Source organism: Morone saxatilis, unplaced genomic scaffold (assembly GCF_004916995.1).
Source record: "Morone saxatilis isolate NCDOM2014 unplaced genomic scaffold, NCSU_SB_2.0 Contig24, whole genome shotgun sequence".
Lineage (NCBI taxonomy): Eukaryota > Metazoa > Chordata > Actinopteri > Moronidae > Morone > Morone saxatilis.
Genome location: NW_023339807.1, coordinates 4798706 through 4823633, shown reverse-complemented (window position 1 = coordinate 4823633; position 24928 = coordinate 4798706). Strand labels below are relative to the sequence as shown.

The following is a 24928-nucleotide window of genomic DNA, read 5'->3' as shown; positions in this document are numbered from 1 at the left end:
ACACACACACACACACATCTTGCTTCCAGGATACCAAAGGCTCACTTATCTGTTCCGTAAAGACTCACCATGGCCCACATTGGCGAGTTGGCGGGCAACCAGCCAAATCCACTGTGTGTTCTCCTACTGCAGGCGTCATGCAAAACACTGAACTGTCTTCAATATTCAAAATAATTTTTCCAACATGCTACTTCCCAGGATCAGCCTCTTAGGTCAAATTATTCAATTAAGTGTCTGTTTATTACTGATACCAAAGCTGGGTGGCGGGTCTACTTATCACCTTTTTTGCAGATTGGTGTTCTCGCAGAATACCACCATAAAGATTGCCTTGGCTGTAATTAAAATGGCACAGAGACAAATTTGGTGCGGGGCTAAGACACGGGGAAATGAAGGAGGTAGGGGGGAAATTGCAGGGGCTACATTCTGTCATCCAATGAAAAAGTTGAGGCTGTAAAGCAGCAGAATTATTGTTAGAGCTCTACTGTACACCACAAAGGAAGCAGGTATATGAAAAGGTAAAATGCAACCTTGTGGTGGTGGTGCTGTCATTGCGATGCGTTTATGTTCAGAAAATGGCCAGGAAACAGGGGGGGATGTTCTTTGCAGCTCTGACTGAAGCAGGTAAACAGGAGTCAGTGGTGGTTTGGTGGCAGAGCGGATGCTGTTTAGACGTCCTAAACGCCAGCCGGGCTTGTGTCCATCCACAGGCCTGTGTGTTTGATGAGCTATTGGCAGGCTACGGGGACACGTGTTCCCGTGCCTCGTGGCAAACATACCTTTCGCCGTCTTTGACTCCACAAGCCTGTGTGACTTCTTGGGAAAAAAAATATGAAAGAAATCAAAGCGCCAATAAGCTGAGGGTGTTAAGCCAGAGAGAGGAAAAAAAAGAAAAGAAAGACCTGAGCGACTTTGGATTTTGACAGAATCTCCATGCGCTCTCTGACAAAAATTTGCATTGTTATCACAGATAACTGGTGATGTTTTTACTTGGTTGTACATTTTTTGTGAAATATGTAAAATGTAAACCGAGCCTCTAACGATTCCCTTAATGACGCGGATCTTGCTTTTTTCCCTCCGAATCGCGTCTTAGCGGGCTTCTCAGTGCAGGATGTCTGATATCTGAATATTAAAAGGGAGTTTCAAGCTCATCTGCAAATGTGATTTGCACATATCACACTTCTGCAGTCGTCAAGCTGCTTCATCGCCAAGCTTCTGAGCAAAGAAGGCTGGGGAGGGGAGGGAGAAAAAAGGAAAAAGAAAGATGCACATATGGGTTGCTATTGATGTATTCCATTTCTGACCTAATTTAAATCCCTGCCAACAAGCTCATATGCATACTGTACATTTGCTAAATTACAGAGTGTAAACCTTGCCTTCTCACAGAGACAGGTGTAAACATCAATGTTGTCATAATGCACCACCAGTAAATATGATAATCGCGCCATGCTGCAATAGAGCACAAAATAATTTGGACATCATTTTGATGCCTGAGGGGCCCAGGGGAATGCCCTGCAGAACGAAGGTGGCCCATTGACATGCTATACACGCCAAGATATAATTATGGCTGCCCGTCTTTGTTCCTCCCAAGCTTCCTCTCAGTGCACTAGTAATTTGCTTGTGATATTTTGGTATTCTTTACGATTGAGTTATTCTCTGTGGACTTGAGTATTACACGGGTGTAAATGAAGATGCTAAGAAGCTGCTCTACTGCCAAATCCCAAGTTCAGAAACTGTAAGTGTAATATTATAACAGCAAAGTTGATGCTAGTAGTTATTTTGCAAAGCCTGATTTGAAAATTTATATCGGATTCTGACACATAACGACTCCCTTTCCTTACGTTTTTGGGTGTCATCGCCGGCTATCTGTGTGGGACATTGCTGATAATAAGGGGCAATGCCAGAATATCTTTAGGGTATGCAATGTGTCGAGCTGTGGTTTGTTGTCATGATAATCCCCTCATTTGTAATGTCGGGATCAGCAGGTTACGGCTCTCCACTTGCCTGCCATGTCAAGACTTGGGACTGGCGAGGTGGATTGTCATTTCTGAAGCAATATTTTGACAGCGCCTTCACTTTACTCGCATGCTGCGGCTCAAAGGTCAGAGCTGTGCCACTTCCATTTACTGCGTGTGAACACTCAATCCCTGAGGAGTGGAGCTCTCTACATCTCCCCCTGCAGTCTCTCTCTCTGACACACACGAACACACACACACATGCACATAGTCTCTCTTTCTGCCTCTCACCATTTAACTCACTTGTTTTAGGAGATAGATGTCAAGGCTAGTCCCACACAGAGCTTTATAGTGGGTCTAAAGCTCCCAAATTGAAGGGCAATTACAACTTATAAACCTTTATAATAGTCCAAATGGAAAAAGGCAGCTCTGTTCAGTTTAGCTCACTGTGATTCCTGATTTCCCCTCCTGCCATCATTCCAATTAGTGCATCGCAAAGACAGCCACCTCTCCCTCAGTCACCGCTGCTCTCGCTCGCCTCATATCACACACACTGCTGGGTATTTTTTAAAAACATAGTCTGGTATGATTGTTACAACTGCACAATGTCTCAATGGTGTAGCTGTCATCCATTTTCCTGTGTGCTTAGTGGCACTCCTCAGACACCGAGGCAGGTTATGTCAACCAAATAAGGCACTTGTCAGTAATACAAAAAGACATTGTTGCTGGTCCATTGTTACCTGCTCTGCAGCTATCATATAGGAAGTGATGGAGTGACGGTGTTTTGGAGCGCGGTGCAGCTCCGGAGCCCCAGGGGTATTATGGGTGTAAATCTCCCTCACACAGTTCTGCTCCAGGCCAGGGAGAGCATCATCATTAGCCAGAGCAGATGGAGGGGCTTCAGCACTGTTTTCCTCTCGCTTCTGTCGGACTACACTGCTGGAATCTGGTTTGAGACAACGCGAGTGGATGGCAGCAACAGCCGAGCTCAGACAATGAATGATGAAATCCACATGAAATCAGATGAAAGCTACAGTACACACATAGGAAGGCAGTCTGATTCATCATTTATTTGTGAAGTGATGATTGTGGAGGTTTGCTTAAGTACTGTGTGTGTTCACGCAGTGTGTCTGTGCTCTTTTGTTTTGGTGGCAGGAAAGTATCAGACAAGTTGGGCTTTGATAACAATGGAGACTGATAATGACATTGGAGCTGAAACAATTAGTCTGTTGATCGATTGGTCAATAGACATAAAATTAATGTAACTAATTTGATAATTGGTTAATCGTATTAGGTCGGTTCTCAAACAAAAAACACTCTTTAGTTCTAGGGAGTCTAAAATATGAGAATATGCCGCTTTTACTTGGTAGACTCAGGGAACTTGATGGACTTTTTTAAAAATTATTTTTACAAAAGACTAATTGAGAAAATATTTCAGCAGATTTGGCATTAATGATAATAATCATTAGTTTGAGGCCCAAAATATATATTTTAAGTGTTATTACTAATAACATAGTAATATTTATAATGTCATTAAATAGAACCATATGACACAGATTTTCTTTTTCAGTTAACATCTTTGAAGTAAAAGTATTTTTAAGTAAAAGAGCTAAAAGAAGAGTAATACAACTGTTTATTGTCACAAGCCATCCTATATGTTCAATAGTATGTGAAACTTTACAAATGTATGACCAAATCGGTAAGGTTAATAAATACAACTGCAAGTTTTCTGGACATTTTAACACTGGATTGGAGCACACGACCAATATCAGATATTTCATATAAAGCCAATACCAGCTTCATGTAACAGTTTAAGCCTGATTCTAAGCAGCTAATCAGTGCAATCATTTATCAATGAGGAGTATTTATCTTCAGCAGCCACTACCTCCCCATTGATGCAGCAGTATTTCACAGTGTGCTAGAGGCCTTCTATCCTGGGAGCAGAGTGTGTGTGTGTGTGTGTGCTGTCTGAAGCACTGGCAGAATCCTAATCTTCCAGCAAGAAGCTTCACATGGCCAGATCAAGAATTAGGAGGGAGGCTGACGAGGGGGAGGAGGAAAAAAAAAAGCCCATCTCGGTCTGTGTTTTAAAGGACAGTGCTTTGAATGTCATTTGACAATTTCCTTTTAATTAGAACTAATTTACAGAAAGATGCCCACCAGCTAATCTTTACAGGATAATTAACTTCTATTTTCTTTACTTTTAATTAAAAAGTGGAAAAGATTTAGCTGATCCATAAAGAATTGTTCTTTTGAAATGTTCATCAGACTTCACACTTCTTTTGGCATTGGTAATATTTAGATCCTATCTGCTGCTCGCAGTCTCCACTGAGTTATTGCAATGATTTTCTCCCCCTTATCCGAGGTATTAAGAAGTGGAACTATCAATAGTAGAAATAGGAACCAGAGGAAAATTAGAATTGAATTAATGAAGAATTTATTGCAAAAGGAACCCCCCATCCTTAATAATACTGGGATGAAATTGACATCTTAGATATATCCATTTCATAGAAATTCCTTGATGGGAAAATATTGTTTTATCTACATTATTTGATACAGTAATCATTTTTCTTTTTCTGAAGGCTTCCCATTAAATTCTTTGAAATGACGCTCGGCGAAAAGCTAATTGTTGCACAGGCAGTTTTAGCAATGACAGTATTGCTATTTCAGCCCCTGGAGACTCTTGGGCCGCTAAATGTTATGAATACGATGCTTTTCAGGTTAAACAGCGGCATCTTATTAAGCACTTAAGGCACAGTGAAGTGTCTCTGTGCCACTACAGAATGAAAACTCCCTCGGTCTCATCAGAGCTGCTGAAGAAAAGTATTTTCTTTGCCAGTGTTAGCACCTTCCAACAGACTTTACTTAGTGGAGATAAAGTGAGCCAATATGAAGTGAGCGTGCTGTAGACAGAGCCTCCACTTGTCTGCAGACGAGCCAATGGCTGAAGATGGATGCCCCCACTTAACCATGATAGCTCCCTGGAGGAGCCTCAGTCAATGGCTTCATTAAAAGTGAACGTTCTAGTGAAAAGCTCGCTTATAAACCAGTAATTAAGACCACACATATTTTACCTGCTTTGTTTCAGCTGTCACATCCGGTGTACAGGCACATGGTTAACTTTTATTTCCTTATAAGTAACAGAATGACACCAATAAATCATTCAGCCAGAGGACAAGCGAAGTGTGTAACAGGAAGGACTTGAGGATGCTTAAATACAGCAGGCTGGCCATTTTAACAGCATTTTAATCTGTTCGTCGCCCCCGCAAAGCAAATGTTACCCTGTGAGAGAGGCATTAGCTAAGCCCATATTAGTTGGCGGACTAGCTTTGTGACTTTTATGGACCAAACGTTGCACCAGTGTCCACTTGGACGTGTGTGTCTCTGTAAACTCTAGAGAGGCAAGTAGAGGCAGTAGAGTGAAGCAGGACCCAGCTAACTCCACAGAGAAACTGGCTGGCATCTGCTGAAGCCCTCGGGCACGCTCAGAGGTGCCTCCAGCATTTTAATGGCATAGTCAAATGCCAGCATGTTTTCATGCCATTCCAATTCAAATTCATTGGATAAAGAAGTAAGAGCGTGTTATTCCCCTTCAACAGTCCAGACAGAAACACTGGGCGCAACAACACAGAACTTAGCAACTCTGCAAACATGCTGGGATCCAACGTTGTGTCTGATTGGAATAAGATACTCGAGTAGGATTGTGTTTTTTTTTTGAGAAATGTGAACAAAAATAAATCTCTGTCTTAAAGACGTAAGATTATTCTGCATCTGGGCAATACTCTCGCAAGGAATTTGGAGATATTGACAGTGATACTTTTTCCCAGCCGCTGGGTGTGTCTCTCTATTGCATGAAGCATAAATGTACAGTAATGTAAACTTAGTGGGCAATCTAAATGCATGATGTCATCCGATTGCATTTAGACGCCTTGTCATCTCCAGCGCTGCAGGCTCGCAGAAGTGTGTGTATTTTTATATGTGTGTTTTTCAAGGATGTGAATACATTTATTCACCCCCCCCCCCNNCCCCAGATCAACCCTCCCTCCTTTTCACCGCAATTTCCAGACGAGCGTTGGTGCTGAGTTCTCGAGCAGTTTGTTGACTGTTGATTGTAAGTGCCCGAATTTAGGAAGGCAGCCATTTCTAATCACGAGAATTACATTGCTTAGCAACCGGAAAATCAAGTTAAACAATACCATCGCTTATTCTTGGTCACAGACTGCAGCTCTGAGAACACATCAGTCTCCACTGAAGCTGTTCCACGCGTCCCTCCTCCCAGCGCGTGCACACACACTTACACACAAGCAGCCATTCACAGACAATATACAAAACTTGACTTGTGTTACAGCATTAGCTCCACATTTAGTTTGATCACAGTGTACAACTTGGAAAAAGGCTTCTTTTTTTGTAACATTTACGCAGTATGAAAAAAGATGTTGGAAATGAAAAATTCCTTTGAGGGTTCCTGTAGCATATTAAGCTATTAGGAGTTGCGTAAATGGTATCTATTTCATTACAGTGATCAAGGATTAAATTAGAGGCTTGAGCCCTGTAACATATACACTAAGTCTCCTCCAAGGCTGAGGGAGCCCTCTGCTTCCCAAAGGTCATTAGAGCTGAGGAGAGAGTATGGCCCCCAGTCTCTCCTTGCCTCTCTCCACTTTCTCCTCCTTCTCTGTCTCCTCTCTCTCAGCCTCCCCAACCCTTCGTGCAAGATGAGACAAAATTGTTTTTTTCTATTCTCACACTTTGCTGTCAGAGAGCGAGTGTTTACCCGCTTTTTTTCCTCCAGCTGTGGAGGTAAACACATGAATGTGTATCTAAGCCTACCTGGCTCACAGCGTACGGCTACTTGCAACTTGAGACAAAGTCCATATTTCTATATTTCCTCCCACGCAGAAGTTTGAAGAGTCTTGCAGAGTGTGTGCGTGTGTGTTCACCTGGAATTGAGGAAGGCCCAGTATCAGTGTTGGCACAAAGGGCCAGTCACAGGGAGCGGAGTTGGCAGGGGTTGGGCTGCATGGCCCTGTTGGATTTTAGGGCTGCATTATGCATTCATGTTTAGTCTCAGGTGCTACGTTTTATCCCCAGGCCAGCTTGGACACATTTTCAATGGACCTTTTGGATGAAAAACTGTATAGGTGGGAGCAAAAATGATTTCCATGCTTATAGAGATCTGCCGCTTTGTTCTGTCAGATTCAATTACCTCACCTCTAATTAGGGAGCTATAGAGGAGGCTGGGTTTGTGATCCACACATCACACTGTGGAGCCTGCTGATAATGTGAGGTATCGCTATCACAGCCCGGCCACAAGCTCCCCACATTGCGGACGGCTGAAAAAGCATGCCATGAAATTAGCAGTCACTCGTACAGTTTTGCACATACACACATATTTGTTTAGAGCTCTTCTTTTTTTTTAAGTTCTGAGTTTCCGAGGCACATGGTTTTTTCCATTTTCTGTTTTAGTCCACTGAGGCACAGACTCATGTACACAGTGTTTTCCTGAAAGATATGCTTATTCCACCACCTCTGTCCGTACTCCTCTCTTCCCTGCTCCCCTTCCTCTGTGACTCATTAATCCTCTGTCCATCATATGGTCTCAGAGTATCACCCCATTTTATAGACTCAGTGGGGGCATTACCATATCCCTCTCCGGAGCTCCACTCCGCATGGCCGATCCCTATCAGACAGAGGCCATGCCATGAACAAAAGAGCCACTGTGATCAAGCCTGCATTCAGCTACCAATGTCTCTATTAGCATTGGCTGCTCCTGCCTGCTGCTCCTGCTGCATGACTGTTTGAACAGGGGCTGAGATTTCTCTCTCTAGTCGGCAGAGGAAGAGTCTGATGAATGCGGATGATACAGTTCAGGGCGGAGGGTGTGGATGACAGGGCTATGGGGGTGCAGGGATACCTGGACACTGACCCTGATTGAGAGGAAGTTCAGGCAGGGTGCAGTTTCCTGAAACATCCTCTTAGAATTGAGCAGATATGAGTCTTTGTGCTGGGGTGATTTTAGCAAACCAAGCCTTTCTCTAGAAAGTAAAGCTCATGAATTAGCACTTAAAAGTCTGAACAGAACAGCTGTCAGACGTAAGGGTAAAGATGAATATTGTGGGACTGACACTAATAATCATTCTCTTATTTATTCTAATGATTAGTTTCCATGATTAATTGATTCATTGTTTGGTTGAGTGGTCTCCCCTGGACCCCTTAAAATGAAGCCTCTTCAGACTCATCACAGGTTATGGGCTATTGCATTTGAATCAAATGTGTTTCATCTGAAGAACTTTTAGAGGCCTGAAATGGTTAAAGTATCTAGAATTTCACAAGAAAAATATTGATTTTTTAAACATGGAAAATAATTGTGTGTAACATTTCTATTCATTATTTACTGACTATTTTTTATAACCTTATCATCATATGACCGCCTCAGATTTATTTGGGTTCCTTTGGGGTTCCAACTTGGGACCCATCCATTCAGTAATGGGCAAATTAAGTGAAAAATGCCTAAAAAAGTTTCTAAGGCACAAGCCAACATCTTCAAATCTTCAAAGCCAAAGATAAAAACAGAGAAACGCAGTGAATAATGACACTTAAGAGGCTGAAATCATTCAATGTTTGGCATCTCTGCTGTATAAATGCCATTATTCTGATCAATCAAATATAAAAAAACTGTTTATTGGCTAATGAACTCAACACTAAAGTATTTTGTTTCTGTGTTATTTTGAAAGTCACTGATTTCAGATTTAACAAACTGGGTTTTAGAAATGTAACTGATAGATGTTTTGAAAGCTTCAAACTTCAAAAGAGCCGCCATTTAATGGTGACTTGCCTTTTTTCAGTAGAATAATTTGAGGCACCCACATGGAGCAAAGCAGGGTATCTAGATTATATTGCAAGGACAAGACAGATGCAATAAGTAAAAGACACCACATAACATTCCAAAAGATTTCCAAGCAAGTTTCCAAAGCAGTCTTCTGTGAGCTTAATTCAAAGATCACCTCTCATTATAAATCCCCATTACAGATTTGTGTGTCTGTTGTAAAGAGCAGACTTTGCAGCATTTTAAAACAGTGTTGTTTTCTGTGGCGACGTGAAATGCGGACACTCTCCCCGCGGTGTCATTGGCCATCTGAACTCCAGAGGAGGCTTGATAAGAGGGTGAAGCAGCAGACATTCCTCCGGCCCAATTCGTCAGCAGACCCTATAGAAATGCACCAACAAGCGTGGGTCACACAGTGAATGTGACAGGATTTTAAACAGTACACAACTAAATATAGCAGGAACGCCACTATCAGAAAATGAGTTAGGAGTGTGGTGCTAGTCGTTTAGAAAGTCATTATTCTTATCATTGCTGTCTCTGAAATAATTTCAGGTCTCTCCATGCAATGAATACTGTATAATAAACTAAACATGTGAGAATGCGCACAAACTTTGGTAATCAACGCAGTCTCCAAGAAGTAGCCATCAGACCCCCTTTAATGTCTCTGACTGGGTGGAGTATTTCATTTTTCCATATTCAGTAAGGACTCCGGTATCTCTATCAGTTTGAAAATGCTCCATTTAGTTACTATCTGTTAGAGTGGGGAAGTGAGATGCCCTTATTCTGAGTCTATTAAACCTCAATTCTATCTCATCTTATCCACCTAATCTTTGTGTCTTATTGACCATGAAGTTTATCTTTAATCTCCCTTTACCCTTATTATCGCACAACACTGTAGGTCTATTTTCTATGGTGCAATAGTGCTGCTGTATTTGCCGGCAACAGAGGAAGAATCGTTTAGTTGTACACACAGTTCTTATTCAGCTGTGTAATGGAATGTGTACAGAGTGTGTGTATAGAAATGTATTTCCCCGCTTTCTTTCACACTGTCTTCAATTGCCTTGGCAGGAGCTTTTAACGCCAGTCATACAATCTCGCCTTGATACTGCGATATTTATCTCTCAGTATCATCTTAAGCGATGGTAGACTCATCGAGTCACTTCACGCCTCACTTCACTCCTCAGCGAATCAGCAGAAGGCATCAGATAAGATCATAAAACTGTATCCTAATTTAAAAGCAGCACTCTGCCTCCGCAGTGTCTATTAGAGATCTGTGCGCTAATTCTTTTCATGTCCGGGGCTCCTGCAGATGTAGGCCTCTACAAAGGAGTAATTTATAAGACTAATGAAAAGAGCAAGCAGTTTGTGGACATCAGGGGGGTCTTTTATGAGGCTCGGTGCAGGAAGAAAGAGGAACAGGAGAGGCACACCAGCCCCACTTTCTGAACTGAAATTATTGCTTTATTAAAGCTGAGGGGCTCACTCTTGCTACAATAGAACAAACACGTTGAAAGGTGTCGAGAGGATATCAGTGCACTCTGTTTGAGCTCTGGGATGATGCACAAGAGGCTGCAACATAGCTCATGTGTGACAGGCAGAGAAGGAAACAGCATCCACATCTAGCAGGCAGCAATGGTAGCACTTCTGATATGATTATTCAGTTTAAACACAGCTCGAAAGGGAGATTTATTTTTTCTTTATGAAAATGATGCAGGTTTCTCGCTTGGAGTGTGTTATTTCAAATATAAACTAACCTTAAACTTGAAGTGTTCCATCACTTCTATGCTATGGTAATTCATGTGCAGACACTGCAGACATGTTTTGGTTTGGAAGGAGAGGTGTGCAAGATGAACATTATCTTAATAATATTCAAATGCTGGGTGAGATGTTTTTCAGGACTAATACAATTCAGGTAGCAGTACAGTAATTCCATCAACGCCCTTGATTGAAGCAAAATGGTAATATGCAAATACCAAAAGAGATGTACAGCTACAAGCAAAACTCTGAAATCATTTAGATTTAAAGAAATAATATTGCACAGAGGGGGGAAAACATTAATCACACGGAAAAGTGTCTCCTTTAAGATTGCACTAGTGTATTACCCGGAGGCATGGAATGTAAATGGAAAATCAACATTGTACCCTGTGATAAGGCTAACAAATTAATAAAAGTATTTTCTTTCCTCCTCCCATGCTGATGCCTGTATGAAAAGTCTGAAAAGGAACTTTTTTTTCCCTCCTCCCTCCGTCTGTGTGCGGTTTTGTTTTGCAGGTAGCAGGATTAAAATCAACGCTCACCTTGGCTGCATGTCGCCTTGTTTTTCAGAAAGCGCACAGTCTCTGAGGGCTTTTTCAATAGCTAAAATGGAGGGGCCTTTGTGAAATATTATGGTAAAATAATATTCATTATTGACGTAGCCTTATCTGTGTCTATACTGAAAGTCTGAACATGGAGCGTGTAGACAGTACAGTGCTGTGCTACTCTTTGAGTTGCATCTGCATTCGTAGTAACTCGACAAAAGAAACAAAGAGAGGAGGAAGTTTTTTTTTTTCTTAGGAGCCTGAAGGATGTGATGAAACTGCTGAACATCTCCCTTGTGTGTGTGTTTGTGTGTGTCTGTGTGTGTGCTCCCTCAGGTCCTCTGGAGGATGGCCTGGAGGAAGAGGAGGAGGAGTGCGTCTCCGAGGAGAATGAGCTCTTGGCCAAAGACGAGTTCTCGGTGGAGGAGAACTTTTCCACCGAGTTCGAGGCTGAGAACATGAGCTGTGAAGACATGGAGTACTTCTGCAACAAAGGTCAGGATGATTTACTTATTCTAAACCAAAACTTTCAAAGCAGTTCTCCACAAGCAGTGTACAGTGTTCCTTTTAATACCTAATCTGAGACAATATGTTAAGCCACCCTTGTGCCAACCATTAAAAATAAGTTAAACTCCTGCCAATGGCGTCTAATAAAATTCCTCAACATGTTCAAATCAAACCTGGCAGAACTTGTGTCCGTGTGAGAATTCCTCCCGCATCACTGCCTACAGTTGAAACTATCCATTTTGATATTTGATCCCAGCCATCCACCCAAGAGCAGTGGTTTGATCTGAGAGAGCGATGGCATCGGCAACATTGGCTCTCCCTCTGTGATAGTGCTGTGAAGGTGTGCTACGGTACACCAATGCACTGGAGAGCGTAGCACTTCCCTTTGAGCCGGTGCTAAAGCTCTGTGAACACTCAGCAGCACCTGCTACTGCTCGGAGGTCCAGCACTATAAAGCGCCTTAGCATCGCCAAATGCGCCCGAGTCCTCTTTGAACTCCAATTCAATTAGATTGCTTCTTTGTATGTTTGTTTCATTTCGGTCACACCTTGCCATCACAGGAGCTAATTTGTGGTCTGCTCCAGGTTACAGTGTGAAGATGACAGACTTGTCCCGCCTCCCTCCCCCCTAACTCCCACACCCCCACCCTCTTCCTACCCCCCGGTCGCGTGGCTTTCACTACCCCAGGTGTCCCCACTCTTACTGGCGCACGGATGCCATAAATTTGACTTTTTAATGAAGAACCAATGCTTTGAATGTCTGCCTCTTCCTTTTCCTTTCAAAGGGAAAATTGTTTAGAATTATTTCTTCACACTTCTAAACTGATGTGCCTTGTGGGATTACATTATTGAAGGAAAATAAATCTTTCATGTTTCAGGTAGGCTATGCCCCGGTAATCGTATCAATAATGTTTTCCTTTTGTTCTCCGGGAAAAGTTGAACGGCACAATTGTTCGGAAATTGCAATTACCAGCGACGCCACGTTTGGTTTACCCTTTGTCTCCTTCGTAATGTGTCCTTACACAAACTTCAAAGTGAAATGTATGTTCTTGTAATAACCCAGTAGCTATGAAATAGATGGTGCAGTACACATTGGTGGCTACAGCTGGAAAAAAAAGTACAACTTCTGAAAATCTTCAAAGAACCTTGTCAGAGCTGTTTGATATTACCATTGTTTTGGATAAAAGTAGAGGGTGATGGAATTGGGCCTCAAATCTTCTTTCCATGTTTATGAATAAAGTCAACACTAAATAGCAATTCCATATGTCAAATACTACTTTTTGGCGACACTGGTAATCTGTTCCTTGTCATACACAAGCCTTACTAGTCAGATTTTTTTTATTACTTTGCCTATCTAAGCTTACAGTAGCTAAGTCTCCCTTTGCCTCCTAAGACCCAAATGATGTACTATCCGAATTTCTTTTTTTCCTCGTGGCAAGTTGTGCGCAATCATCAGGTGTAGCCATTTTCCCCATGATCCCTTCCTCAATTAGATCTATTTAAAACTAATGTCTGCGTGGCTTAAATTTACCCCACTTATGTGAAACTGCTGTGAATTAAACAGGACGCAATCCTGGCGGCATTAAATGGTTTAAGTGTGTTATTCCTCGACTATAGGAGGAAAAAGAGAGCCCCCTTGATTAACTAAACCCTCTCAAATGTGATGGCGTGCTGTAATTAGCCCTGTGCGGACTTGAACGTGGGTTTTAAAGCAGCCACTCATCCCATGGCCTTTATCTTCTGCTGCTTCCCGGAGAATAAGGTCTCCCGTGTAAGGTTCCTCCACTGAGCAGTGACTCTCTGGTCTTAGCTTAGCCTTGTATCTGTGTAGTCACTCTCTGAAATGGGCTTGTCAGGGGGACCTAAAACCTCCATTAAAAGTTTCAGTCTATAATAGGTATTAAAAAGCTGTAGGAACACAAAGAGGAGTACCAATTTTCATTAACATATGAAGCACTTATTAACTTTGATCAGAGTGCGGTGAAGTAGCAAAGCCGCTTAAAGGCGCAAAGGTCAAGAAGTTGAATGCCACCAAAGACTCAGTCATTTGCCTTACCCTTGCAGAAAAGGGACTCCCCAGATAAGTGCATGGAGCACCTTGACGTCCCATCCTGGTCTAAGGCTTGGGAACCTCTAAATTGGGTGATGTTTGACTCCATAACCTGTTTAGTTAATGGTGTCATGGCTCTCGATGGTTTTGGGTGCTTTCGTGGTTGTCTGCAAGATGATGGTGTTATCACACACAGCCTTTGCCTTTGCAACATAAATGAGAAATCTCACTGATGCTAAACTGTGAGTATAATGCAGATAAAAACAAAAGGACAAGTGCAAGTCCATTTTGAATAATAAGTGCTTTTACTTGTTTTATATATTTTATATTATAGTATACAATTTGATGATAATACTTTATTATGATGATGATGATGATGATGATTATGATGATGATGATACTATATTCTCCTACTATCTCTGCCCCTCATCATTATGTTGGGACCATATAGGACATCGTTGGGAACAGCTCATCAATATTATCAATAATAAAGGAAATTGTGTAGGCCTAAATCCCTAGTCAGTGGCACTCAACATAATGTTACAACATACATTGGTGTGAAATGAGGCTGCTTGGTAGAATAGTAAAGCACCAGAGAGAAGGAGCACTGTTTTAATATACATGGAACAAGAGGGGGTCTGTCTACCTATTGAGAGCTCTGTGAGAAAAAAGCTACATATCTAAAGAAATAACCTTGGCTTTTCCTGCGATTAAAACAGAATCTTACCTCAAACAACTTCCCCTGCTCGGTCAATTTCACATTTATGGAGCTCTGCTTGTGAAGAGCCCACAGTTGAACATGCTGACTCCACAGCAAAGATTTATACTCTATTGACACACCTGGCTCCATAATTGTAAGAAAGATACCTCTTTTATATACACTGAGTGGCATTTTTTTTACTGAAATTGTGAAATTTCACCTTGCTGTTTTACCCCCTCTTTTATTGTTGGCTATCTGTGAAGTTCAGCACAGGGTGTTGCCACAAGCTGTTCCTTTTGTGTGTTCCAAGTGTCGTGTGATGACAAATGACTTCCTTAGTTAGCTCTGACAGTAAATTTACATGTCATTTCATGTGTCTCATTTCCTCAATGTGAAACACCTTTTAGTGAAGTCATATTACATGATTTTTTTCAGCTCAAACTACTTGATTTTGATGCTGTTGTGAGTGCTTATGTGTCATGATACATTAAGCACAACCAAATGTGAACATTTTGCATTCCTCTGCCGCATTCTCCTCAAATTACAAAAATTATAATGCAGGCAGAAACATTTTATCACAGTGTGAGTGAAGAGCGAAAGCTCAGGACTGCATACGCAAGACTTAACACAGTAAATAACAAACCCACCTTGACCCTTCAAATAACCTCTCAGTGAGTAATTTGACTTGCAGTGGTCAGAGACGTACAGTAACAAACAGAAGGTGGCAGAATTAATTATGCCACTCTTTGTGTAACACAGAAGTAATCAGAATCTCCAGCAACACAGGAGGAAGATCTCCTTGGCACTTTCGCCACAGCTGCCAGTGCCCAGAATGGTAAATGTGGAATTTTAATGCACAGTTGATGCTGAAGAATATGGGGAAATGCTAATTTGTGGTGCGATAAGATGAATCGAGTCATCCCTTTAGCCCCATTTGACTCAGTGGAGGAAATTAATCATTAATGTTTGTTAAGTATGACAATCTAACTGGGCCAGATCTACATGCTCAGAGACTGAGGCAGAGCGAGATAAAGACCCAGGCTGCAGACAGGGAGGAAAACTGCCAGATTCTGTAATGATGGGAATTTATTGGCATTTAAAGAGACAGTGGCAAGGCATTTCACTAATAGCCTCCCTCCATTGGAGTGCTCTGCCTGCCACAAATTGCATGCAATTCAAACCTATTTTTCAGATAGCAGAGAAGTCTTACAGCTATGCTTGACTTTGGTGAAAGAGGTTGCTTCCTGGAATTGACTTTATCTGTTGCAGCATAATCTGCATCAACAACCAAATATGCAATATCAACTGACTAGCACTACCACTGTTGGGGGAATAGCAGGCATCCCCCCTAATATTGCATTCTGGAAATCACTGCCAAGCTCCAATACTAGCAAGATTGTGATGGGTTTAGAAAAGTGGCAGTGGGTTAAAGTCATTGAGCCTAGAATTCAGTAACATATAGAACTGTGCAATCCCATATGAAGACTTAAAAATACTTATACTCCATTTTGCCGAAATTGCGACCTGTCTCTAGACTCAGTGGTCAGGATTAGAGCGCTCTGAGCTCCTTAAAGTCGCACATGAGAGATTGACATTTTCAAGGGCTTTCTTGGCAGAGACAATGCTAAAAGGGAGAGAAAAAGCCAATATGACTTTGTTGCTACCTTGCTCCAGGAATTGTGTGTGTAAATCGCCTATAAGCTTATTGACCTGAATGCATAGCACGCTGCGTGTGACTGCGATTTGGCTGGAGAGCTGTCCTTTGATAGAGCAGCGATAGGGCTGATTTTAACAGCTCGCTGGCTCCTCTTGCATGCCCGCCAACCCTGCACCCAGCAGGCCGCCTCGCCTCCCCAGCCGTCCTCGTCCCTTCTGTTCTGTTCTGCCTTCTCTCACTCCACCTTAAGTATCTCCATTTGATTGCACAGGAAAAAGGAACCTAAGCCAGATGTAAATTATGATCTCTGCGATAATGTAGAGGATGATCATTGACAATATGTCATCCTTGATAAGACAGCAGAGGGTTTCAATTCAAATGATGAAACAAGGCACAGTCTCTATTACTTATAGTGAACCTCTGTGAATAAAAATGGAGCACCTCAGTCAATCTATTTCTATATCAGAAAGGTCAAAATTGGTTTAAAGCCATAAAAATGGGTCTCTGTATTGCACTGTATTCCAGGTTTTATCAAGCCGTACTGTAAGCAAAGGAGTGCTGCTGCAGCACTTCTTCCTCTGTTCTGCTTTTTACTGGTGACATTTGTGCAGGAAACTTCATCAAAGCCCTGTGACATTGTTCCCTGTGAGGTTGCCTGGGCGATTGTGTTTAAAATGCATTGCAAACTGTGTTAGATAGAAGGCAGAAAATCCTTAATCACTGCTTAATTAAGGAATCATCTTGTAGCTTCATTTCCCGGGCTGTAATTAAACACTTCCAATACGTTTCGTTACAGGGCTTAACATGTTCGCCTGAGATCAAGGTAGTGCCTTTAATGTTATCTTGCCAGCTTTTTTTAAACTCCGCTCCATTGGAAGGAACTGTTGATATACGCCTTTGTTATCCTCGTCATAATACGAGCCTAGTATGCTAAAGAGGTTCTCCGGGCCCAACAATAAATAGTGGGGGAATTTAGTTGAGTGGGCTCCCTGATAATATACTGGGAAAGGAGGGAGTGTGCAGGGGGGAGGGAGAAATCGCCAGCCCAAGCAGACACTTGCATAAGCAAAACTGGGTCATAATGACCTCATGTACTGTAAGTAGGACATTTCTGCAGACTTCCCTTCAGTATCACTTTTTTCTTCGTATACATCTCCTCTTTTAGTGCGAGGCGGAAAGCTGACATCCTTTTGGCAATGTTTGCTACCTTCTTTGAAGTGAGCCATGTCAAAAAAAAGCTAAACAAGCATGGTGTGTGTGCTTGATCTGGAGATTAACCTAACTGAGGACGGACGGCGTGCGAGTGAAGTAGTGTGTGTCCCGTGGCAGTTGTCACTGGAAGTGTGATAACTAACACTCGGAAATGCTTTTTGGAAGCTGTGGGGGGAAAAATCAGATACAGATGTGGTAAACAACCATATGACAACAATATGTGTGTATGTCCGTCCTGTAATGTGGTGATAGATTTGATTCGTATTACATCCAGTGTGAGCCACATCTTAATTGTATATTGTCTTTGTTATCCTAATATATTCACATTTAAATCTACACATCCATCCATTTTTTTCCTTGTTGGGTGTATGAAGTGTAGTAATCCATTGTAGTAATCCAGGCCTGTCCTTGACCGTTCACTATTGGGTTTAAAACATCAAAGGGATGAAGACGATATGGTGACAAAAGTGAGAGAAATGTTCCTCCACAAACTATCAACTACCACTACATGCCCCGAGCAGGTTTGCTCTTACTTTCCCGAGTTTGGAGAGACACTGTGCAACCACTGTGTCAGCCACATTGGATTTATTCAGAGCACCACACTAGGGGCACCTACTAAGCACTGATTTATGTGCCTATAAACTCTGAGCACAAACTGTGCTTACTGTAGACATGCAAAAATAGTTGTTGTGGTTGGTTTTTTTTAACTGTAAGTGCATCTAAAAGTGCTCAACAAGAGCTCCGGTCAGTGTTACTGCTGCGCTCAGAGGCGGAGTCTGTTTAACAAGGTCTTTAAGCACTTACACATCGGAGAGAGATACCCAAATATCCCTTAGCATGGTCTGTGTGAGCCCCGAGACTGTAAATCAGCCCTACATCCTATAACACACATTCTAGCTCGCTCCACAATAGATCAAACAGTAATAAATAGCCACCTCTCTCCCACACATTGCTTTCCTTCCTGTTCCAAGGGGCTTCCTCCTGTTCCTGCAAGCACTCATGGGAACTCCTTTTACATAAAAGTATGCAGCTGGACATGGTGAGCTCACAGCAAATATACAGAATACACAAACACACACCATGACAATGGCTCACATGAATTCAGATTGTGACACACTCAAATATTACAGGAAGGAGTTATAAAACTACACGATTTGTTTCTGGGATAGTATCCAAAGTCCTAAAAATCTGCCCTTTAGAAGGGCAGCACAGTCCATAATGCAGTGATTAATTAAATTAGGTGTCTGAGCATTACACTTGAATCGAGTGCTGCTCACTTTGTGTCTTTTTGTGTGCTTTATAGGACTTAATCTTTTTCTGCCTTGCAGGAGAGGAAGATGGCAACCGAGAAGCAGGAGAGTCAGAGATGGACAGCCAGAGCGAGAAGACCAGGCATACTGGCGTGGGGACAGACGAATGGGACGGTCCAAGTAAGAAAAGTCATCATATCACTTTCCTAAATTGTCTGTTAGTGCCATCGTAACTAAACTGTTATTGTAACAAAACTGCAATGCATGTTGCATAGTTTCAGATAAGGTATTGGTTTTGGCATTAGACAGAAAAGGAGCAACAGGATATGTGTAGACTGGTTTTAACATTATTTCTTATATAGCAGTTATAGATGGACAAATGAGTCAGACGTCTGCATGCTATATAACAAGCCACTGAATGTACACCCACCACTCAGAGTACATTCAATTACCAACAACTGTTTGCACAAAAAAACAGGTTTATCATTTCCCTTTTTAAAGTAACCTATAATGCAATGCAGATGTAGCTTTTTTGAAGAGTTTACAACACATTTTTTAATCTTGTTTTGCCCTTTTACTAAAAGTAACTTCATCAAAGTGAGTAATGGATAATACATTGAACAAGATAGTTGCACAGCAATTACTGCTCAGCAATAGCCTGCACCCACACTGCTGAACACACAAAATATGATTCCTTTTAATGCATAAAATGACCTCAAGAATTTATTGCAGGTACATGCGTTTGTAAAGAGAGAGAGAGAGAAAAAAGAGGAAAGAGAGGGAGAAAAAAGTGGATTTGGGCAAGTTGTGCTTGCTAGCTCGAAGCCCCCCGGGGTGTGTATTTTATACTGACAGTGAATCAGTGTTATCGCACCTATCAGATAATGCATTTATCATTAAATTTCACATTTGCATTTAAATCTGGGGAAGGAAATGAGCATTGCTGGCTAAAGATAAGAACGCTGGGACGACAGTAATAAACCATCACTGTGATCAGTCAGGAGACAGGGCTGAGGGGGTCAGCTCAGAACTATGGGGGCCATGACAAAAAGAAGGCATCACATGCGGAAAAAGGCCCTTTTGGGCGAGAAAATGCTGAGCTTAAAAATACTGCTTTGAAAAGGAGGGATGGATGTAGCATGACTAGATGTATGACTGACTGTAATTATCCTTCCCCCTTCTACTTAGCCATCAGAATGAGAATTAGAGGCTCAGAAACACACTGCTGGACAGGCGAGCAGAGAGAGAGAGAGGAGGGAGACTTGAGTTTTATGGGAGTAAAGTGTCTCTTGCATACAGTGAAGCTGGCTGAACTGCAGAGGAGGTGATGTGAGACATGATGCCCATTTCATGTTTTACTAAACCACAGCCTGAGAGGTTCCGAGTTATCAAGTGACATCCAGTTTGAAGACTTCAACACTGTGTCCTAATCTCTGCTGTATTACAAACTGAAAAATGGCACTTAGCACATGGCTGCACCCAACGCAGAAAAAAGGAACACGCTTTTATATTTGGACTGTACACAATCAAGCCAGGACTAACAGACAAAAAAAAAATCTGCTTTAATCAACATGTTGCCACCAATGTAACTTTCTCAACATCTCTATGATATACCAACCAATTAGTAAGTGACTTACACTGAGGCAGTCGTGCCCCTCTGTTTTGTCAATGGGCAGCATAGAGTGGGCAGAAATTAATCTTGGCGCATAATAATGCCATTCACTCTCCCATCATGGCTGCCATGAAAGGTCATTTCCCTTTTTAATTTTTCCCATTGTGCTGGAAAAGTCAGATGGGCATGTTATAATTTGAATAAAGAGGGGAATCAGACAATCAGATAGGGACATTTGAAATGACATGACTTCCTGTTCGAAGCGATTAAAAGCAAATTTATTTAGTTTGAAACTGTCTACCCTTTAATCTCTTTGTAAATGTTCAGATAGTTCAGCATTCAAAAGTTCTTTGTTATTCTTTGGCTTAAGTTTAAGCAGGTGTGATTATGATCACCAACAGATAATTTTTAATCACTGCGCGTGTGCATCTGAATAGGATGTGTAATGGCCGTTACATAAAAAGAGAGTGAAGCCTTTTAATGAGGTGGGCTAACTCGGAACATGCCCACCTGCTTTGGTGATTCTATTGAAGCACCTCCATACCGTTTCCCTTTTGCTGAGTAACAACAAAAGCCTTTACAATCTACATCCCTTAATTGAACTTTTTTTTGTCCCCGCATTTCATCTCCACTTTAGTAACTCATGTCAAGTGCTGTCCACGATTGCCCCCTGTTCTCTGATTGTCTTCTCTGTCTGGAACAGCAGAGAACCGTGCAGAATGACTCACTATTAATCTGATAGCTGCCTTTTCTGTGCTGCTCAGAGTGCTGGGTCTCTGATGTGGAACACCCAGCGAGTTCCCTTTCTCTCCCCTCGTCTCCACAAGTATGTCCTTAAGCAAATCTGCACACTGATCTTCTGTCTCGTGTTCATTTCTCGTCACGGATGTTTCGCAATCAGCCGCTGATTTGGGAGATAGCGTGTCATGCTATTCTATTCATTTTCATGGACTGGCGGTGATAGGAATCTGACTCTGTCTCTCTCATTCTCTCCCACTCGCTCTCCTCTAGGCTAATTGGGAATGGTGTGCTTTAGCTAGCTAACTCTGCTAATGAACTTGTTCTCAGTCTTATCTAAAGGCTTGCTCGTGTAAACTACACCCCCTTATGAAAGTCATGGAAATCCAGGGTTCGTTAAGAGCGCTGTAATTATGATCACTGTCATTTCTACTAAAAGTGTTAAGCCTATAAAATACCATTTGTTTCAGCGCGCTATTTAGTCATACATGTGTTTTATGAACTAATTAATATCTGAAGCAGGAGGAGAGGTCTACTGGCCTTTAACTAAATGAACTGTATATACTGTCTATGCTGTCCACTACTCATATGATGAAGTGTGGCTGGATGACATATATAACTGGCCTAAACCTGAGTTTATTGTAATATAGCAGGTACACATGACTATCCTATGCATATAATGTATTTAGCACAATGGTTTCAGGCATAAAAAACTCAAGTGTCTACCAAAGTGGATTTTTCTCTATAACTACACTTAGCAGAATTAAACATTATTAAAGGGACATAAAGTCTCAAAAGAACCTGGGGGCATGGATTTTGAAGGACATTTTAGGCATTTAACAGGCAGGAAGGATCTAACTAGAGATGTGTTTGATTATTACATTATACAGCAATATGGGAAATGTAGGCTCTAGTGGGGGCTTGACCTAGACTTCATAGAAAGTCACGATATCACTGGCTCTGCTGTCTCACCATTCTTTTTAAAATCTGCTTGTTGTAAATCCCCCAACTTTATGGAAGTGCCCCTTAAACGCAAAAAATAGAAACAACATGCAAGAATTAATTATATTTTTAATTAAACTGATCTTTATTTTGGTCTTAAAGTTAGAAACCCCAATAATATCAGTAGTAATGAAACGAAAAGCCTGATTGAGTTCGCCTGCCTTTCCAATATTCACATTGGTGACAGGATCGAAGATATTGCAGCAAATATGTGTAAAATAAGGCACACTGCAAAGGAGGAGATACAGAAAGAGGAGGAGATGAGTGTGAGAGAGGTAACAGAAGCCATGTGATCACCTTGTCCACAAATCTCTTCTCTTGGCTGTGCCTGATGGCCGGCTTGCTCAGCTCCTAGCGCCAGCTGGGCATCGGCCAGGGCGAGGCAGGGGTCAGCTGAAGGAGTGGCTATCTAAGAATCTACCTGACGGTCAGACACAGACGGAGCACAAGCAACGAACCCCCCCCCACCACCACCACCTTAAAAACGATATCCATTTTTATCCACCCCTTCTTTCCCCTTTCAAGACATCAAACATGCACATGCTGAAAACGCAGCTTCACTCAGATGTAAAAACTCTTGAGTCTCATTTTTGACTCCAGCCAACCCAGAAGGGTCTGTGGCCGATCTGTCTTTTTCTTCCAGTCTCAAAAAAAAAAACAACAAAAAAAAAACAATAGCCATTTCAGGTTTAATGCACATATGTCATGCTAGGAGAATTGGAGGACCAGATGGCCACAACACTGTGGCAGGTGCCTCAACAAATGTTTGCGGTTGCCCGTGTTGCTATTTATATCGTGGTGAAACAGAGACACGCAAATATTTGCAAAAGGACAGTGGGCCCTTTTTGTTCGGAGTCAAAGTGATCACCAATATAAACAGATGGGATTAAACCTTTTGGGCGTCAGTTACCTGAACTTTGAAATTCCCGCAGTTCATCTAAAGGAACTTCTTGTTCTTGAAGGAAAAATGGGAAGACATTAAAATAAAGGTGGAAAGTTATGGGGTCTTTATAGATAAGATTCAATTCACCTTCAGGTCTGTTTAATTATAATCAACAGTCCATAATGTTCATATTTTTGCTAGTTAGAAGCTTTTAAACATTTAGCCTCGACTGAACTGAAAGTAAACGGACCCAAACTCGAGTACAAATAGAGTGCAAAACTTTTAAAATTCTTCCACAGCGACAGTCCATTTGAGCACAGTTCAGTCAGGTTGCACTCAGTAAACAAGGCATTTTCTAACTCAGCACCCAAGTCCATTATAAAGTCAGGGTGTCGTCAAGGAAGGAGGGGCGAGCCGAAATGAGGGAGAGAGACAAACGGAGCACCCAGATGCAGATTAGGCTGCAGAAGATGAGGGTGTAAAAGGGATTTAATGGTAGGATGGATTAGAGAAATCCTTGTAACAATGTTAAATAATTATGGTTCCAGCCGAGATCAAAGCGCCATTGATTGAACCCCTCAAGCCTTCAGCACACAGAGTCTTGGAAAGCAAAGATTGGTAAACTAGTGCTCAGACCACTCCGGCTGCTCCAGTTAAATTGGATTGGAAATATTAGGATATAGATGAATCCTTCAGGAGGCTTTCGCAAAGCTTTTGTCACCGGAAATGTAGCTTGGGAACGGTATGAAAGGTTTGATAGTGTACTGTCTCGACAGAATCATAAGACGAGGGTGTCGCAGCTGTCTCCACTGATACCTAAGCGTTTTAAGTAGACTTATAGACACACTTGACTGTTATATCAGCAAACTGAAAACTTTCAGCGCAGGCTTTCATTCAAGGTTTTATTTTTTTTCTCCCCCCCTCGTCTTGTAATCAAGAAATTTGGACGTGCATCATGGCAATTCTCTCTCAGAAAAGGAAGGTTTTATCTCGCTCCTCCAGGGGTTTATTCAAAGTCTTCAGACAAGTCTCACAAAACATGAATGACACTGAGATTGCTGATACTGATGATGAAAGTCCATCATCAGCTTCTCTGTGAGTTGCGGGCCCTGAGTGATGTAAAATTAAATTGCAATCAAAGTGCTATGTGTAAACATTGTCCGCCTTTTTTCCAAACACATTTATTTCTTAAGAGATTGGCTGATGAAGGCCTTAAACTACAGTATGTGCATCACCTGTGTGCAGAAACAACACCCTCCCCCACCGCTACACGCACACACACACATGCACTTTCACAAATTCACAATGTGTGATTATAATGATGAAATATGCAACAAGAGATTAGACAAATCACTGTACTCCTATGCTGCATTGCCCTGATGCAAATTTAGTCACTGATCCGCTATACTAAGAGGCTTTATGAAGGAACTTCATGGTTGTTAGTTATATAATCTAAAATAGGGCAAAATGCAATCACTGTTCTTATCATCTGAGGAAGATGTCACCATATTCAGTGCTAGTTTTGTGTGGATACGTGGGATGTGGCATACAGAGAATGCTCTTAATAAGATAATTCACTTCCAACCATTTTGTCCACATTTCATCTGAATTTGTGTCCACTTACAATGCCCTCTTTTTACTGTGATTACTATTTCACATTAACAAGTCCAAAGGATACAGAAGAGAGCTGTTGCTTAAATGTGGAGCTGACTTAAAGCGCGGCTGGTGGTGGTGTTTCTGCCCCCGGGGACTTGACACCCATCGTGTCTTTCTTTAGCTCTCTGAATATGTTTGTTCTGCAATGCTTACCCTCCCAGGCGCTGTAGCTGCACACGTTTTTCTAAGAGGTATCATTGTAATTGGTTGAATATTTGATGTGTGTATTTAGCATTAACATGGAGACACTCGTGCAAGCGTTGCTAGGGGATATAATGCTGGGTAAACTCTGGATTGCTCAACTGAAACTTACTCGCATGTGGAATTTTTCATTTCTTTTGGCCTTTTTTAAATAATACTGAGTATATTTGAGTGACTTTGGTTTGTAGTTCTTTTCCATGCATGAATTTGCAAGGCTTTTTTTATTTGCGAAATCTGGATGCAATTGCTTCAGATAGTGCTCAGTTTCATATGCATGACTGTTTTCCTTTCATTGGGTTCGGTGTCCTCACATTATTATTTGGCCATAGGAATGCACTCAGTCCCATCCAAACCATATCTCTCCTAAACCCCCCCCCCCCCCC

General features: G+C 41.8%; 1 protein-coding gene across 1 annotated transcript in view; it reads left to right on the top strand.

Annotated features, from left to right (window-relative positions):
• The window catches only part of zfpm2a (zinc finger protein, FOG family member 2a), a 114808-nt gene that overhangs the window by 18235 nt on the left and 71645 nt on the right, over positions 1 to 24928 (top strand). Inside the window, exons 2-3 of the mRNA XM_035671552.1 lie at positions 11415 to 11573; positions 18532 to 18633. Of these exons, the coding sequence (XP_035527445.1) occupies positions 11415 to 11573; positions 18532 to 18633 (261 nt within the window). The remainder of the gene's footprint in view (positions 1 to 11414; positions 11574 to 18531; positions 18634 to 24928) is intronic.